The sequence below is a fragment of the Anabrus simplex genome, chromosome 1 (assembly GCF_040414725.1).
Source record: "Anabrus simplex isolate iqAnaSimp1 chromosome 1, ASM4041472v1, whole genome shotgun sequence".
NCBI lineage: Eukaryota > Metazoa > Arthropoda > Insecta > Orthoptera > Tettigoniidae > Anabrus > Anabrus simplex.
In genome coordinates, this window is record NC_090265.1 from 746,464,735 (window position 1) to 746,481,961 (window position 17,227).

Below are 17,227 nucleotides of genomic sequence, written 5' to 3' on the forward strand. Positions count from 1 at the left end.
GGGATGAAATAATGAAATTATTGTGGGAAAACATTCGATTTAACCCGTTCACAATGAAAGTTGATAGCTTTTATTTTTTTAGGACACGTCGTAACAACAGTAAGAAAGTTTTGGTGTTTATGTCTGTCGTGTAATTGGACCCAGCTTAACATTTCACTATTGGGGAAGTCGTCATTCAAACGGAATAATCTGGAGTAAACGTGATAGGCAGTCACTCACATAAGAGCGTGTGGATGAATCTGGAATGGTAGAATTAAGAGGTTGGTTCAAAACCCAGTTGGTGACAAAATGAAACCATGGGTATATTCGTATTCTTAAATGTAGGCCAATACGAGAATATTTACACGATAAAGTACATCTTGTCCTAAGCTTACAGCTTGCCACATTTCAGAGGATGCATGAAAGGTTGGCTTTTCAGTTATTTAGCAATACAGTTGCCAGTGTAGTTAAATTCGCCTGAGAGATTGAGCCTCAAGGATTTGAGAATACCGAACGCGAGACCTTATTAACCTTGGAGACGCATTTAACTCCACGTTGCCTGCGAAAAGTTCTGCCTGTCACAAAACAACTCTGGAATTCTTAAGGCATCACAACAGTAAAAAAAAGTGTCTACAAGAACAATGACAGGCACTCTTAAAATGTCCAAATTTGTGTGGAACAGAGGATTTAACCATGTTTTAACAGCTAAATTTAAACAAGATCCCTTGGAGCACCATTTCAGGATTTTGCGTTCGCTAATATGCGACGATCGTCCTTCCATTATTTAATTTTGCATTTGCTGCAGTCACTGTATGTTCGAACGAAAACTTAGTTTAAATTCGCCCGCGAACGACGGTCCCAAGTTAGAGCAATGAAGTAAACAATTCCGTGGGAGCGAAAATCAAAGATGAAGGAAAAATGAAAGGAAGGAAAGCTCATTAAACAGAATTGAGTGTTTTATCTAGCAGGCTACAGCGTTCAATCACCAGTCTGTCAAGGTTCTTGGGATAGCGATGAGAGTGCAGACCATAATTCGTGATGTAGGTCCTATGTGTCGACGCCGCAGACAGGTTGTTTCCAAGTGCTTTAGCTGGTAATCACTGGCACCAAGAATGTAACGGCTCTCATCTGAGAACACAACATATCTCCACTCCGCCCTCCAGTGAGCTCTAGGTTGACACCACTAATCGCAGATGGCTGTGATTCGGAGTTAGTGGGATGAACGCCACAGGACCTCTGGCTCGAGGCTGTTCCACATTCAGTCGATTTGCTACAGTTCGCTGTGTCACTCTGGTGCCAATTGAAGTTCTAATGGCTGCGCAGATGCAGTAACGATCGACTACAGCCATTCGGCGTGTGCGGCCGGTCCCCGATCTGCTTGAAACAGGGCCTTTCCGTTACCATTCTTGCTAACACCGATCCCTGCCAAGTCTCTCTGGAATATCTCGGAATGAATATCCACCTTCTCGTAGTTCTGTTACAGAGCCTCGTTCAAACTCAGTTAGCTGGTGATTCTGATACTGCTTTCTTCATCTCCTTAAAGGCATGTTTCACTCACACCTGCCTCACAATATCAACATCGGACAATGAGTAACGCTCTCAAAGTGTCCAGCGCATATTTAAAGAAAACATGCTTTGCAAGATCATAGTGGAGCTACTCTTCGCCAACTAGCGCGCAAATTTTGATTGGCGTCAACTTTCACACGCAGGCCTCCCGAATTTCCTTTATCTAGCACAGCTCGTTTTTGGTGTTGTGATGTCACTTCCCGCCAGTGTTTCTCGTACGGCCACTGGGATAACAGAGTGGTGTCAGCGGCTGTGACCCATGGCAGAGATGATAGATGTATTTTTTCGCTTTCTGCCGTATGTGTTGTCATTTCGCCGTGCCTTACAGCTTGTTTTATAGACGTGTAGCGACAGAATCTTGCAACTTTCAATTCTCCTCGCTATGTTAAAACATAGGCAGTATCATGGACCGTTACATTGACAGAGTTGAAATGTTATTTATATGGACTGTTGAGAGTAAAACGTGTACACGGGCTGACGTGCTTTCGGCACAGACTGGCAGGACGCGAGTTGCATTGTGTATATTACTTGTATTTTACTAAGCTACACTGCTGAGAGTAAGTTGTTTATGTCCTAACCTTTTGTTATTTGTTCCAGTTCCTTGGCCGACCTGGGCTTCGGCGGCATGGCTGGTAGATGGTGAGTGTTCACCTTACTCTTAATATTCCGCCTGGAGGACAAATGGGACATTACCGAGTAGAATAATTCACTTCGCTGTGTGGCCAAGTCTTTAAGGTCTCGCACTGTATTCAAGAAAAAATTTCGGAATGTTGACCGGCAGGGTGGGAGAGGTGGTCATATACAATTTCTAATCAGTAGCTTAGTAGAGCGTTCTTATGAAAATAAATTTGCTCACTTCAAACATTAGAAAGAATTAGGAATTAGAAAGATGTTTCTGAAGACTTTCATCTGAAGCGTGGCATTGTATGGAAGTGAAACATGGACGATAACTAGCTCAGAAAGAGAGGGAATAAAAGCTTTTGAAATGTGGTGTTACAGAAGAATGCTTGAGGTGAGATTGATAGATCGAATCACGAATGAAGAGATTCTGAATCGAATTGGTGAGAGGAGATCGTTGTGACTAAATTTGATGAGAAGAAGAGATAGAATGTTAGGACACACCTTAAGACACCCAGGACTTGTTCAGTTAGTTTTTGAGGGAAGTGTAGGTGGTAACAATGGTAGAGGTAGACCAAGGTATGGATATGACAAGCAGATTAGAGCAGATGCAGGATGTAGTAGTTACGTAGAAATGAAAAGGTTGGCACAGGATAGGGTGGCCTGCAAGCTGCATCAAACCAGTCTATGGACTGATGACTCAAACAACATTTTGCGTCAAAAAGCCTTTCTGCAGTGTTTATAGGGGGTGAGGTCATATGACGCTGTTGATGTTGGGTATGTTAAGTCTTAGCTGACCCCTTGGTATTATTTGACAGGAGTAGGCTATGTGCCGGCACTTTCCCTGCCTCACCACACATCAGGCGCGCAGGTCGTTCATGGGAACCACACATAAAGACCTGAACCAAACCCCTCTGAAGACCAAACGACATCTTGTATGTTGGGTATTGTGCCCCAAGGCTGGTTTGATCATCACCTGCCACACATGGTCTAGGCGTCGCTAAAGAGACATGCTCACCATTACTTATCAGTCTGCCAAGTCCAAGACCCTATACATGACATCGCTCATATCGACTGAGACATCTCGCTATACTATAGTATATGACACCAGTCATCACGAAATCTCCGGTACCACGGCGCGTACAAACTTGGAAATTTCGTACGTAGGTCTATTTTTATGTGAGGTTCTTGCTAAGAAAGGACTTTTGACAATTCAGTCTTTAACCGGGAAAAGTAAGAAACTTTTTTTTTCAAACCAAAACACATACAGTATTCTGGACGTGATGGCAAGCTGTTTTCGTTGCAATTAAAAATAAGTGCGATAGAAAGGAAGGTGGTTAAAGTAGAATTATAAGAGAGGCACAAGGGAGGTTATAAAAAGTAATTATAATCGGTGGAAAATAGTTAATAAATTTATATTCTGTGTAGCACGTGCTTGTCACGACCCTCAATGCTGCTCATTCTGACTTTTCACACCGTTTAACATCGCGCAACATTGTTGAGGTCTTTTCGGAGTCGTTCACAATCTTATAACTTATTTATTGCTTTATCCGCAAAAAGCCTTATCTCTGATTCCAGTTCTTTACTTACACGTCCTATCCTTTACATCCTTACTGAAACCGCTAAATACCTTCATAACCATATGAAGAAATCTTTACAATTCCGTTCATTTGATCACACCAATGAAGTTCTTTCCTTATAGGTAATGTCCCCGTTTATCCAGATTTACTCACTCGGCATACACGAGAATCCCTTAGCGGGGACCGTTCGTGTGGCCAGTCCATATTTAATAATATAAGAAGATGGGGTGATAAACAGGCATAAATAACAATCACAGAAATAGTGAAATGGCATTTATTACAAAATAAACTATATGAATACAAATAAATAGTTATCGATGAATTCTGATGATTAGTGAGTTCATATGTGACTGAAAATGAATTGTCTTCAATAAAGTGCTCCACTCTTAACTTTACGTTCTTCTTTCTACGAGGATTGGGGCAAGAGCCATGGCAACTTTTTTTCTTGTAAATATGTAAACGGATCACAAACGTATATGTGTCGTTTGGAAGTTCTGCAGGCATAGTGTGTATGCAGAACAACAGATGGCTCTGTGGTAGTTGGTAGTAGCGCAGCGAGGGCTGTGAAATCAGTCAGTTGGTGAGTGTCGTGCGAGATGGAAGTAACCCGTGTTGAGCAGCGACCTTACTTCAAAATAGCCGTTCTCCGAGGGAGAAATGCGATGGAATGTCACAGTGAATCAGTGGAAGCCGTTGGGAATAATGCCCTACCATACCGTACAGTAGCACGATGGGTAGGACAGTTTCAGCAAGAACGTGTGTCAACCAGTGATGAGCAACGTTCGGGACGACCTGTCAGTATGCGGACCGACGTGGCACGTGCCGTCATCGACCAGCTCCTGGATGAAGACAGACGATGGACGCTACTGGAGTTAGAGAGGACAGTGATGAGCAACGTTCGGGACTACCTGTCAGTATGTGGACCGACGTGGCACGTGCCGTCATCGAGCAGCTCCTGGATGAAGACAGACGATGGACGCTATTGGAGATAGAAAGGGCAAGTGGCATCGAGAAACGCACCATCCACAGGATATTGCGTAATACACTATAACTGCGAAAAATCGCATCGCGGTGGGTACCGCATGCACTGACGGAATTTCAAAGGTGGGTGCGCTATGCAGTATACTCCGACCACCTTGCACGCTGGCAACAGGACGGCGATCAATTCTTGTCATCGCCATCGATGAATTTTGGGTCAGGGCATACGAACCAGAACTGAAACGTCAGTCCGCGGAATGGCGACATGCTGGATCACCAAGGAGGCAGAAGGGCCGTCAGAATCTTTCCCCAGTCAAATTGATGGTGATCGTCGCGTATGACGTCAGGGGTGTCATTGTTTCCCACTTTGCTCCGTATGGCAGAACAGTGACCGCACAGTACTAAGGGACTTCCTGGTGCGACAGGTACGACGTGGCGTTCGGGAGATACGTACAGATCTTGTGGAAAGTGCAATAATCCTGCACGACAATGCAAAACCACATAAAGCAGAGTGTGTAGGGCAGCTACTGCGACGTTGGGGGATGGGAAGAATTGGAGCACCCACCGTACTCTCCCGACATTTCGCCCTGTGACTTCGATCTCATTCGAACGATTAAGGAACCACTACGTGATAGGCGGTTTGCAACACGGGAGGACATTGCTAATTGTAGAGGAGGCAATGTCCCTTACAAAGAAAGGGGATATAACTCTTGTCCTTGGTGATTTCAGTGCTAAGATAGGTCTCGGTGCATTGTTGGACAATATGGCCTTGGTGAGAGAAATGCCAGAGGTGATCGTCTAGTTCAGTTTTTTCAGAACAACAGCTCTCTGTTATTAATACCTTTTTCAAGCTTCATCCTCGGCGCTTGTATACATCGACGTCTCCTGCAGATTGTGAAGATCATATTGTCAGGAATCAGATATGCTTCATTCTCATCAAAAGTCATCTGAAAAGATACATGAAAGCTGTCAAAACCTACCCTGGGACAGATGTTAACAGCGACCATAATCCCGTCGTCATGGACTTAACACTTCATCGTTTTGTCAAGAACATACGCTCTGACAGACCTAAGCGCATCGATACAAAGAGCGTTGACAACCTCGTATTTCGAGCTCAAATAACCTTGAAGCTCGAAGAACGTATGAATACAATAAACAACTTGGAAACAGAGGATATTGAATCACAGTGGACTGCACTAAAGAACATACTCACTGATACTCAAGAGAATGAGGTACGACATTCGAACAGTTCAAGAAAACAGCCATGGATGACAGAAGATATTGTACAGCTTATGGACTAAAGACGGAAAGTGAAACATGTAAGGAAAGTCCAATACCAAGAACTAAACAGGACAGTGAGGAGGAAGTGTAGGGAAGCAAAAGAACTATAGCTCGTGGAGAGATGAAGAGAAATAGAACTTCTCCAAGAGAAACGTGACTTGTTTAATCTCTACAAGAAGATCAAGGAACTTGTAGGGAAAATGTCACAGGCCATGTAAAGCTATACTGAGGGATGCCAATGACACCATTTTGGTAGGAGTCGAAGACAAGTTGAAGTGTTGGAAAGAATATGTTGAAAAGCTATTTAGCGATGTAAGGCCAGACAACCCATCTTTTATTGGCGAAGGCAACGAAACAAGTCCAAATATAGCCCAAGAGGAAGTGCTGTATGCGATCAAACTCTAGAAGACTGGAAAAGCTGTAGATCCAGACAGGGTTCATGCAGAAACTCTCACTCATTGCTGAAGGCCATGGCAGAGTACTAGAGCTGCTAATTACATTATTCAACGCAATATATAAATCTGGTTGAATTCCATCTGACTGGCTAAGATCTACTTTTGTCACCATAACTAAAAAGGCCAGTGCGTCACATTGTGATGATTATCGTATTATCAGCGTAATGTCCCATGTGCTAAAGGTATTTCTGCGTATCATCCACACTCGAATATACCTCAAATGCGAACGCCAAGTTGGACATACTCAGTTTGGCTTTAGGAATGGACTGGGTACTCATGAGGCTCTTTTCTCCTTGAATGTTTTGATCCAGAGATGCCTAGATATTAATGCAGATGTGCACGCATGCTCCATCGACTACCGAAAAGCTGTCGATTGCGTATCTCATGAAAAACTTGTTGAGATTTTAAAATCTACTGGTGTAGATGTTGGTGATCTTCGTATCATTACCCATCTATAATGGAATCAGACGGCAGAGGTCAAAATAGAAGGAACTACCATTGAGAACATAGCTATACGAAGAGGTGTCCGCCAGGGATGTGTCCTGTCCCCACCCCTTTTCAACATCTACTCTGAAGCTGTGCTCTGAGAGGCTATGGGAGATAATCTAGGTATCAAGATCAATGGCTATGTCATTAATAACATCCGATTTGCTGGTGACACGATTGTGTTAGCCAGCAACCCTAGTGGTCTTCATATCATTATAAACAGCATCGTGAGTACCAGTGAAACCTACGGTTTATCCTTGAATATTAACAAGACCAAGGTGATTGTATTCTCGAAAACACCAAAACAGGCCTCCTTTACATCAACAACAACATCGTCCAACAAGTATCTTCCATCAAATATCCTGGAACTCTAGTGAACCAGCATTGCGATTCAAAATGTGAAATCTTATCCAGGACTGGACAAGCAAAAATATGTTCAATACCATGAGGACCTTATTCACCAGCCGAGAACTCAACCTCCAGCTCAGAGTTCGAATGCTACGTTGCTATGTCTTTCCTGTCCTTCTGTATGGTTTCGAAGGGTGGACGCTTAGCCCTTTATTGGAGAAGCGGATTGAATCTTTTGAAATGTACTTATACAGAAGAATACTCCGAATATCTTGAGTAGAAAAGAAGACAAATGAAGAAGTCCTCAACATCTTGAACAAGAGGAAAGAGCTTCTCATAACCATCCAGGAGCGTAAGCTCAGCTACCTCGGCACATCATAAGAGGTGAACGATACGAACTTCTCCGACTGATCATTCAAGGGAACCTTCCCAATGAATGAAAATTTATCCCAATCGCTTCTGCTAAAATTCCTTCTAATTTTATATTTTATTTACCTGGCGCATACTGAAAAATCTGATCCTGACAGCCTCTCTGTGGTCTGAAACCACACTGGTTTTCATCCAACTTCCTCTGAACAACTGATCGCACCCTCCCTTCTAGAGATGGGCACTATCGACTGATAACTATCGAACTAGTCGATAGTTGAAACTATCGTAACAGTCGACTACTTTCAAAAACAAGTCGACTGAATTCAGTCGCAGTCCCCGTCACGGATCTCTCCACGCTTTGCTCTCCAGTCAGCACAAAACAAGTCGACTGAATTCAGTCGCATTCCCGTCACGGATATCACCACGTTTCACTGTCCAGTCAGCACAAAACAAGTCGACTGAATTCAGTCGCATTCCCGTCACGGATCTCTCCACGTTTCACTGTCCAGTCAGCACAAAACAAGTCGACTGAATTCAGTCGTACTCCCGTCACAGTGACGCGGAAGCGAATGGAACTATCGGTTTATGGCCATTTCGGATATGTAATATATGTTAACTTTATAGGTACATACTTAATGTGGCGATTTTCTCTTGTCGTTTTATGTGCTCTTTATTTCGTTGCATATTTGTTTATATTAATTACGTTATTCATAAATAAGGCATAACTATAAAAATCTGCATAACTATAAAAATAATCTAGAAAATACAGTAGTAGTGTGTTTGGCTTGTCTCATATATATCTTGATTGTGTACTACAGCAACAAATTTTACATATTATTATTGTTAGCACTGTTCGAGAATAGAGTCTCATTGTTGTCTTTCTACCTTTCACTGTGCATTTAGCACCAAGAAAGACCATTCCTATGATGCTTATTCGTATTAAGGGCATCTCCCTATTTATTAGCGCCGTGTACGGACGAGTGCGTAAATCGGATTTTAATCTGCGCAACTGTGGATTCCTCGATAGTGTGATTATAAAAGTCTGGGATTGGGGTATGCGCCCAAGGTACAGTACTATTGTGGCATTTGCCGGAATGAATGTAGAAAACCCCATGGAAAACTGCGTTAAGGATATGGTATCCGCTGTCAGTGAATGGAATACGGACCTGGGACAGCTTCTTATTCCTAATGTGGAGTGGTGTGGACTCCTCGGCTGCGAACGTGGGTCCCTTTGAATAAATTTCTAAGTCACTCAATTTAACATTAATTTTGTTCTAATGGATGCCTATACAAGTGATTTCTAATTATTGGTAAATTGCGTTAAAATTCGTAAAAGTACGATTCTCCACTTTTGATACGGAGAGTATCGACTGGAAACATTCGAATGTTTTTTGCTCGACTGAAAACATTCGACTATTCAGTCGATAGTTTGAAGGGACTATCGCCCGACTAGTCGATAGTCGTTTTCAGTCGATAGTGCCCATCTCTACTCCCTTCCAAGATGCCAGTGAATGCCTGGTGTACTAATCAATGAGATACCTCAATAGTAGTTCCCTTGCTTATAGATAGGTGCAATTACTGCTTTTGTCCAATCGGAAGGTACCTTACCAGTAGTATAATTGGATGGTTCTGCCGCCACCACCGCCACCGGGCTCCCAGGGGCCTCCTCCACCACCACCACCACCACCCGGGAGGCCTTCCCAGGGGGCCTCCTCCACCTCCCGCGAGAAATTTGAATTGGTAAACAAACCCACGTGCTTTTTTTGACAGCCACGTGTTTTTTGACAGACAACAACGCATCGCTAACCTCAGTACTGCTATCTTGACGGGCCTAAACCTTAGTGGTACCAACTTAACCTAACTAGCGCGAGATTTGAACGGGTAAACAAATCCACGTGTTTTTTTACAGCCACGTGCTTATTGACAGACAACAACGTATCACAAATCTCAGTACTGCCATCTTGACGAGCCTAAACCTTAGTGGTACCAACTTAACCTTACTAGCGCGAGATTTGAATCGGTAAACAAATCCACGTGCTTTTTTGACAGCTGTCATCCGCCGTCTTTAATCAAGAGAGCACCGTGCTGCCCTCTTTAGCTACATACCTTTGAAATGTGGTGGCGGATAATTTGAAAAATGCTTTTTGATAAAAGCCATCTTTAATCGACAGGGCACCGTGCTGCACTCTGGTGACAGGTAATTCCACGTGACAGCAGCCATCTTTAATCAAGAGAGCGCAGTGCCGCACTCTTCAGTTGAAATGTGGTGGCGGCAATTTAAAAAATTCCACGTGCTCTTGTTTGGAAACAATGTCACATGCTTTTTTGACAGCTGGCATCCGCCATCTTTAATCAAGAGAGCACCGTGCTGCACTCTACAGCTACTTACCTTTGAAATGTGGTGGTGGCAAATTCCACATGCTCTTGTTTTGGAAACAAAGCCACGTGCTTTTTTGACAGGTGTCATCCGCCATCTTCAATCAACAGAGCACCGTGGTGCTATCATGCGGGCAATTTCGTCAGCTGTCATCCGCCATCTTTCAACTACAGAACACCGTGGTACCCTCAGGTGGGCAATTTCGTTAGCTGTCATCCGCTATCTTTAATCTACAGAGCACCGTGCTGCTATCATGCGGGTAATTTCGTTAGCTGTCATCCGCCACTTTTAATCTATAGAGCACCGTGTTGCCCTTTTTATCGTAGTAGTGGGTAATTTCTACGTCACAGCTGTCATCCGCCATCTTTAATCAACAGAGCACCGTGCTGCTATCATGCGGGCAATTTCGTTAGCTGTCATCCACCATCATTAAACTACAGAGCACCGTGCCGCACTCTTGCGAGCAATTCCGTCAGCTGTCATCCGCCATCTTTAATCAAGAGAGCGCAGTGCCACACTCTTTAGTTGAAATGTGGTGGCGGCGGCAAATTCCACGTGCTCTTGTTTGGAAACAAATCCACGTGCTTTTTTGTCATCGGCCATCTTTAATGAAGAGAGCACCGTGCTACATTCTTTAGTTGAAATGTGGTGGTGGCTAATTCCACATCCGCCATCTTTAATCTACAGAGCACCGTGACGCAGTCCTTAGTTGAAATGTGGTGGCGGACAATTTAAAAGAACATGTAAAGGAATACCTTTGTTCTAAGAGATAAGACTACAGTTCTGAACGGCCTGCGTAAGATAGTGATTGTTATAACTTCCTTTTTCTCTGCTCTGTCAAGGCATAGCTTTGTCGAACATACAACGCGATCTTATGCAAAAGACAGCATCACATATCGCGTACCTACAGTGATGCATGTTTAGACTTGATCACATACTGCTGTTCAAAACCTATAGTTCGATGTTGAACACTGCATTGCATGACTAGAATCAAACACTGTTAGAAAGAAAAAAAAATATCTTCTCAACATGCTTACTAAGCTGCTCTTCTTCCTCTGTCAAGTTACATCTCTATCGAACATGCATTGCAAAAGCAAGACTGTACAAGTTTAGCCTTGAACACATACTACCGTTCAAAAACATATATACATACTAGAGTTCGATGTTGTTGAACACTGCAATGCAAGACTAGAATCAAACGCTGTTCAGAAAAAGTAAAATTCTCTTCTCAACATACTTACTGAGCTAGACGATAACATACTTACGAATCTGCTCAACACCTTCTTTCTTGACATACTTACTCTTTTTCCTTGAGTGATAGAGTATTGAACAAAACTCTATCCTGCAAATAAGGAGCGGGAGGAAGGTAATATGTAATCAAAAAATAAAAGAATATGCCAATTCTACATTATTTATTTACATCTTGTATGTACAAGTTTTATCTCGAATCATTTTACCGTAGTGATGTTTGCGTACTTCTCCTATTCTCGATGCAATTCTTGTATGAACAAGTTTAAACTTGAATCATTTACCGTACTACGCTCTCAGCGTACCTCTCCCTATCTTTACACAATATGTACAGTGAATTGTGATGTAAGACAGCTTAACGTATATGTTACAAAGTACACACCTCTAGCATAATGTTTTCACACACACACACACACACAGACACACATCTGCCTTATGTAAAGTAGTACCTATCAATACTACTATGCCCCAGGCTAGAGTGTTGGTAGAATTTGGAATGACAAACCGTTTGCAATCATCATTATTAAGGGCTACCTTACTAATTAAATGAGTGTACAACTGGTGCTTCTTGCTTCTAATGACAGAGGTTTGCTTATGTATTCGAACTTTTAATACAATTGTTATAGTTTTCTAAACTTAGCTGATTCTGAACTACATTCTCTTTAACCCCCTTCAATCTCTTTATTTGTAGTTCATTTAAGAGTTTTATGCAATGTGACTTGGATTTAGTACCTACAAATGAATCGATAATATTTCCAGCACATTCCTCTTTCATTTTACCTAGAACCTTTTTGTTTACTAGCGGTAGATGATATTGATTATTTACAGGATAGTTACAAGTATCAAACCTACCCAAGTCTGGCTTTATACCATTGTAATAGTCATCAGTTTTGATTTGATAAATAAACGAATCGGTATCTGTGTAGAGCAATTGCGCATTATGAACGTACTTCTTCATCATATAATCGTAATGGAATTCATACATGAGTGTTTTAGCCAATTCAAGTACTGCAAAGCCGACGTAGGTAGGTTTGTCGTACTTAACCTTAACACGATTCATCTTTATAATAACTAAATTTTCGTGTATGATAGTACAGCTGTGGAAATTTGGTTTACTTATTAAATAGTTAGTACCATACCTTTTCTTAATATTTTCCCGGTTCGTAATCAATTTTACATCAACGCGTTTGTCAACATTTTCCATAGTCTTACCAAACACACCGTTATTCATGATCATGTAGAAATCTTTCTCAAACTCGTTAACTGCATTTGTTCTTAAATTATTATTGAGATCGATATATGGCTTTAGCCATGGTGACTGATTAAATTCTAGTACGCGATGAATTTTGGATAACTTCAAACCATGCTGCAAACACTGTTTTAAATTTCGGTAATGAATGATATACTTAGATTTATCACGCAAATTAGCAATTAGCATTTTTGTCGTTGATGTGATGTACGGGGACTTCATATTTTCAGGGCAGAACGGTAAGTCATTATGAGAAGTGTGTAACTCTTTAGGATACTGTATGTCAACTTCGAGGAAATAGCCTTTATTAGCTTCATCGTCTAGGGCGTGCAGCTGCAAATCTTCAATTTCACACTGCGTTAGCCAGCGGAAACCACTCACCGGTAGATGCTGACTCATCGCCCACCCATACTGATTATTAGCATCGAGATAAACAATATACTGAGATTCCTGACTAGAATCGAAACTCGGCATGTACTTATTATTTGCCTTAGAATACCGCCCGCTACTCTGACTTAGACCGCCTCGAATAGACGATTTTATAAAATGCACCATATCAATATCGGTTAGCAGTTCCAAATTCACCTGCGTGTATTTTAACATGGCATCCCAACTTAACCCAGGTGCTGTAAAATACTGACATGGGTCAAGGCTGTAGGTTTTCTTGCAAACACAGCGAAAAGTTTCGAAAACATCAGCTAACAAAAGTACATCCGTCTTTAAATATAAGTCAGAGTATTCACCTAGCGTTTGAATGTGGAACTGCTCCCAGATATGTTGCGCATGTAAATAGTCATCATCACTAATATCCGCTGAATTTAGCGAGCTGTAAATGATTGTTTCGATGGTAAAGCACGTTCTTCGAGGCATTCTAAGCAGTCAAGATATTCATAACAAAAAACACCCTTACGCCGAAGTAAATTAAGCTGCGCTTCTTCAGGAAAAACGCGTCGAATTTCTGTAAATTGTTCTAGCTGCAAATTACTAGAAAGTTTATCGAGGCTACTCGCCATAAAGCGAAACGAGTCAAGGAATCTCAGTTTTATAGAATGCTCCTCATCTACTTTTACACACTTTGTAAATGCATTGTACCGCTCTTTGTTCTGAGGGATTATATCTACTTTTTCATCTGAAGCTCCAAATTGTGAAATGATGAAATGTGAGTCGTAACCAGATAAGTTATGAAAAATTACAGGGATAAATTTTGGAACTCTGTACTTAAGATTGCAGCTATTATGAGCGGGACATCTGTACAAACCAGTTAAATGATCATGATCGAAAACTTTAGGGTAATTTTCGGAAAATTCCCCATCACAAATACTACATTTTGTAGCACGTTCATGTTCATGTAACTGCATTTCGGTGAGCGGTTTCATAGGAGCATTAGTATTTAGAATACTACCAAGACGTACTGCATCACTTTCAAGTCTTTCTAAAAATACTTTAGCAGCGTCAGGTCGTCGATACAGCTCTAACTTGTTAAGCGTACTATCATAACTACACTTGATGTAATACGCGAATCTATACGGGACATGCTTATGTGTAGTATTAATGAAAGAGTTGTCAGGATTAGGCGAGCATGTGCTGCATGGCTTGAGGACGGCTACAAAGTCTGCGTAAATCACGAAAGGTACCCACATCTGCTTGTTATAATTTGTAAATTTTAAAACATTATTGCCTGTAGTAGGTATCTCTGTACGTACATGATTGCAGTCATTCTTGGAATGATTCGTTAACTGATCTTCAGTTCTAAAATACTGCAAGCATCCATCACATAGCCACCTTTGTTACACCTGTTTGACAACTGACTACCGACAAGTCGACTCAAATTTTTAATCCAACAAAAGCGGCTATTCTCACTGTTTTCGATATAGAGTAAGTAAACATGAGTACTCTTCTTATGACATGTATAATACAGAGGACCTACTACAGACTTTTTGTCTACACCATACACATTAATGCTAATATTATTTAGTTCTTCAAAGCGCTTAATGTCCTTTAACTGCATAGGAAATGCTATACTATCTGAATTTAGTTGCGTTGAATAGTGAGGATACGATGATGTTCTATTCGCTACACGCGATTTCGCGGGATTTAAAGCCGATACCATCGCCCATGCTAAACACGCCTCGTCATCGTTTTGGATGTTCACAACAGCTTTTCTTCGCTGAATCCATGTCGGCAGTTCGATGTGCGAAGATCCTCGCATGGGATTGTACTTCTTGATGTTAACTTCTAGATACAAAATTCCAACTAAAGCGCACCCTGATTCCTTTTCCTGAAATTCCTCGCTCTTAGTTGAAATAATTTTCGAGGCATCCCTAAGTACATCACCAAAATTAGTCGACTCACTTACTACAAAATTCTTCGTATTAAATGATTTAATGTCAGTTATTTCGGATTCATCTGTGCTCTTAATATACAACGCAAAAAGTTCGAAATTAACTTTAAATAAATTATGATTAGCCAAAGTTTTGTCAAGAAGCTGTTGTACACCCGGTTGAACACAATTTAAAAAGTTTTCAGTACTTTGAAATTTCTGACGCACGAATTCTGCAACTAGAAATCCTACTTTTAAATGCAGTATTAATTTCCTCGATGTTTGTATTACTACCACTTCTAGAGGCATTATTTTTATGCGCATTACTCCGTAAGTATCCCTGAAAATATGAAGATGGTACATCAGTGTTACAGTGCTCGCAGTGAATAGTTTGGCATTTTACTACTCCTACTTTCTACAGCTACATCTGTATTTAGACGATTTTACGTACTACCTGAGGGTTATAGTTGTAAGTAGATACCTGATGTACCTCTACTAAGTGAGCTTGGTATTGCTCTGAGTAGTATAATTGGATGGTTCTGCGGCCACCTCCACCTCGGGCTCCCAGAGGCCTCCTCCACCTCCACCACAGCCAGACGCCTCCCAGAGGCCTCCTCCATCTCCCGCGGGAATTTGAATTTGTAAACAAAGCCACGTGCTTTTTGACAGCTGTCATCGACAACAACGCATCGCTAACCTCACTGCTGCCATCTTGACGGGCCTAAACCTCAGTGGTACCAACTTAACCTAACTAGCGCGAGATTTGAATCGGTAAACAAAGCCACGTGCTTTTTGACAGCCACGTGCTTTTTGACAGACAACAACGCATCGCTAACCTCAGTACTGCCATCTTGACGGGCCTAAACCTCAGTGGTACCAACTTAACCTAACTAGCGCGAGATTTGAATCGGTAAACAAAGCCACGTGTTTTTTGACAGCCACTTGGTTTATGACAGACAACAACGTATCGCAAACCTCAGTGCAGCCATCTTGACGGACCTAAACCTTAGCGGTACCAACGTAACCTCACTAGCGCGAGATAAACAAATCCACGTGTTTTTTGACAGCCACGTGCTTTTTTGACAGCTGTCATCCGCCATCTTTAAACTACAGAGCACCGTGCTGCCCTCTTTATCGCAGTAGCTGCAAATTCGTCACCTGTCATCGGCAGTGCTGCCATCTTGGCGGGCCTAAACCTTAGTGGTACCAACTTAACCTCACTAGCGCGAGATAAACAAGTCCACGTGCTTTTTTGACAGCTGTCATCCGCCATCTTTAACCCATAGAGCACAGTGCTGCCCTCTGTAGCTACTTACCTTTGAAATGTGGTGGCGGGTAATTTTTACGTCACAGCTGTCATCCGCCATCTTGCATCGCAAACCTCAGTGCTGCACTCTTTAGCTAGATACCTTTGAAATGTAGTGGCGACAATTTGAAAAATTATTTATGCTCTTGTTTGGAAACAAACCTATGCGCTTTTTTGACAGCTATCATCCGCCATCTTTAATCCAGAGAGCACCGTGCTGCCCTCTTTATCTACTTACCTTTGAAATGTGGTGGTGGCAAATCTACGCGCTCTTGTTTGGAAACAAACCCATGTGCTTTTCTTGACAGCTGTCAACCGCCATCTTTAATACAGAGAGCACCGTGCTGCCCTCTTTGTGCCAGTGGCAAATTCCACGTGCTCTACAAACTCACGTGCTTTTTTCTGACAGCTGTCATCCGCCATCTTGCATCGCAAACCACAGTGCTGCACTCTTTAGCTAGATACCTTTGAAATGTGGTGGCGGCAATTTGAAAAATTCTATGTGCTCTTGTTTGGAAACAAAGCCACGTGCTTTTTTGAAAGCTATCATCCGCCATCTTTAATCAATAGAGCACTGTGCTGCTATCATGCGGGCAATTTCGTCAGCTGTCATCCGCCATCTTTAATTCACAGAGCACCGTGCTGCCCTCTTTATGACATGTAGTAGCGGGCAATTTGAAAAGTTCTGTTAGCTGTCATCCGCCATCTTTACTCAAGAGAGCACCGTGCTGCCATCTTTAGCTAGATACCTTTGAAATGTGGTGGCGGCAAATTGAAAAATTCCACGTGGTCTTGTTTAGTAAACAAACTCACGCGCTTTTTGTCAGCTGTCATCCGCCATCTTACATCGCAAACCTCAGTGCTACACTCTTTAGGTACATACCTTTGAAATATGGTGGCGGATAATTTAAAAAGAAAAATTCTACAGCTGCCATCTCTCGACGCTAATTGCACAAGATGGTGGCTATACATGACTCTTTAAAGGTGCTTATGCAAGATGGACGCTATACATAGGTTCTTATGAGTCTCCCTTGGGATGCTTGCGTAAGATGGCGGTTGTACAAGGC

At 42.0% G+C, this 17,227-nt stretch overlaps 1 protein-coding gene across 5 annotated transcripts in view; it reads left to right on the plus strand.

Moving 5' to 3' along the window:
- The window catches only part of LOC136857483 (F-box only protein 25), a 653,389-nt gene that overhangs the window by 165,519 nt on the left and 470,643 nt on the right, over positions 1 to 17,227 (plus strand). For all 5 annotated transcript variants that reach the window (XM_067136159.2, XM_068225201.1, XM_068225203.1 and 2 more), the window contains one exon: positions 2,143 to 2,184. In XM_067136159.2, the coding sequence (XP_066992260.1) occupies positions 2,143 to 2,184 (42 nt within the window). The remainder of the gene's footprint in view (positions 1 to 2,142; positions 2,185 to 17,227) is intronic.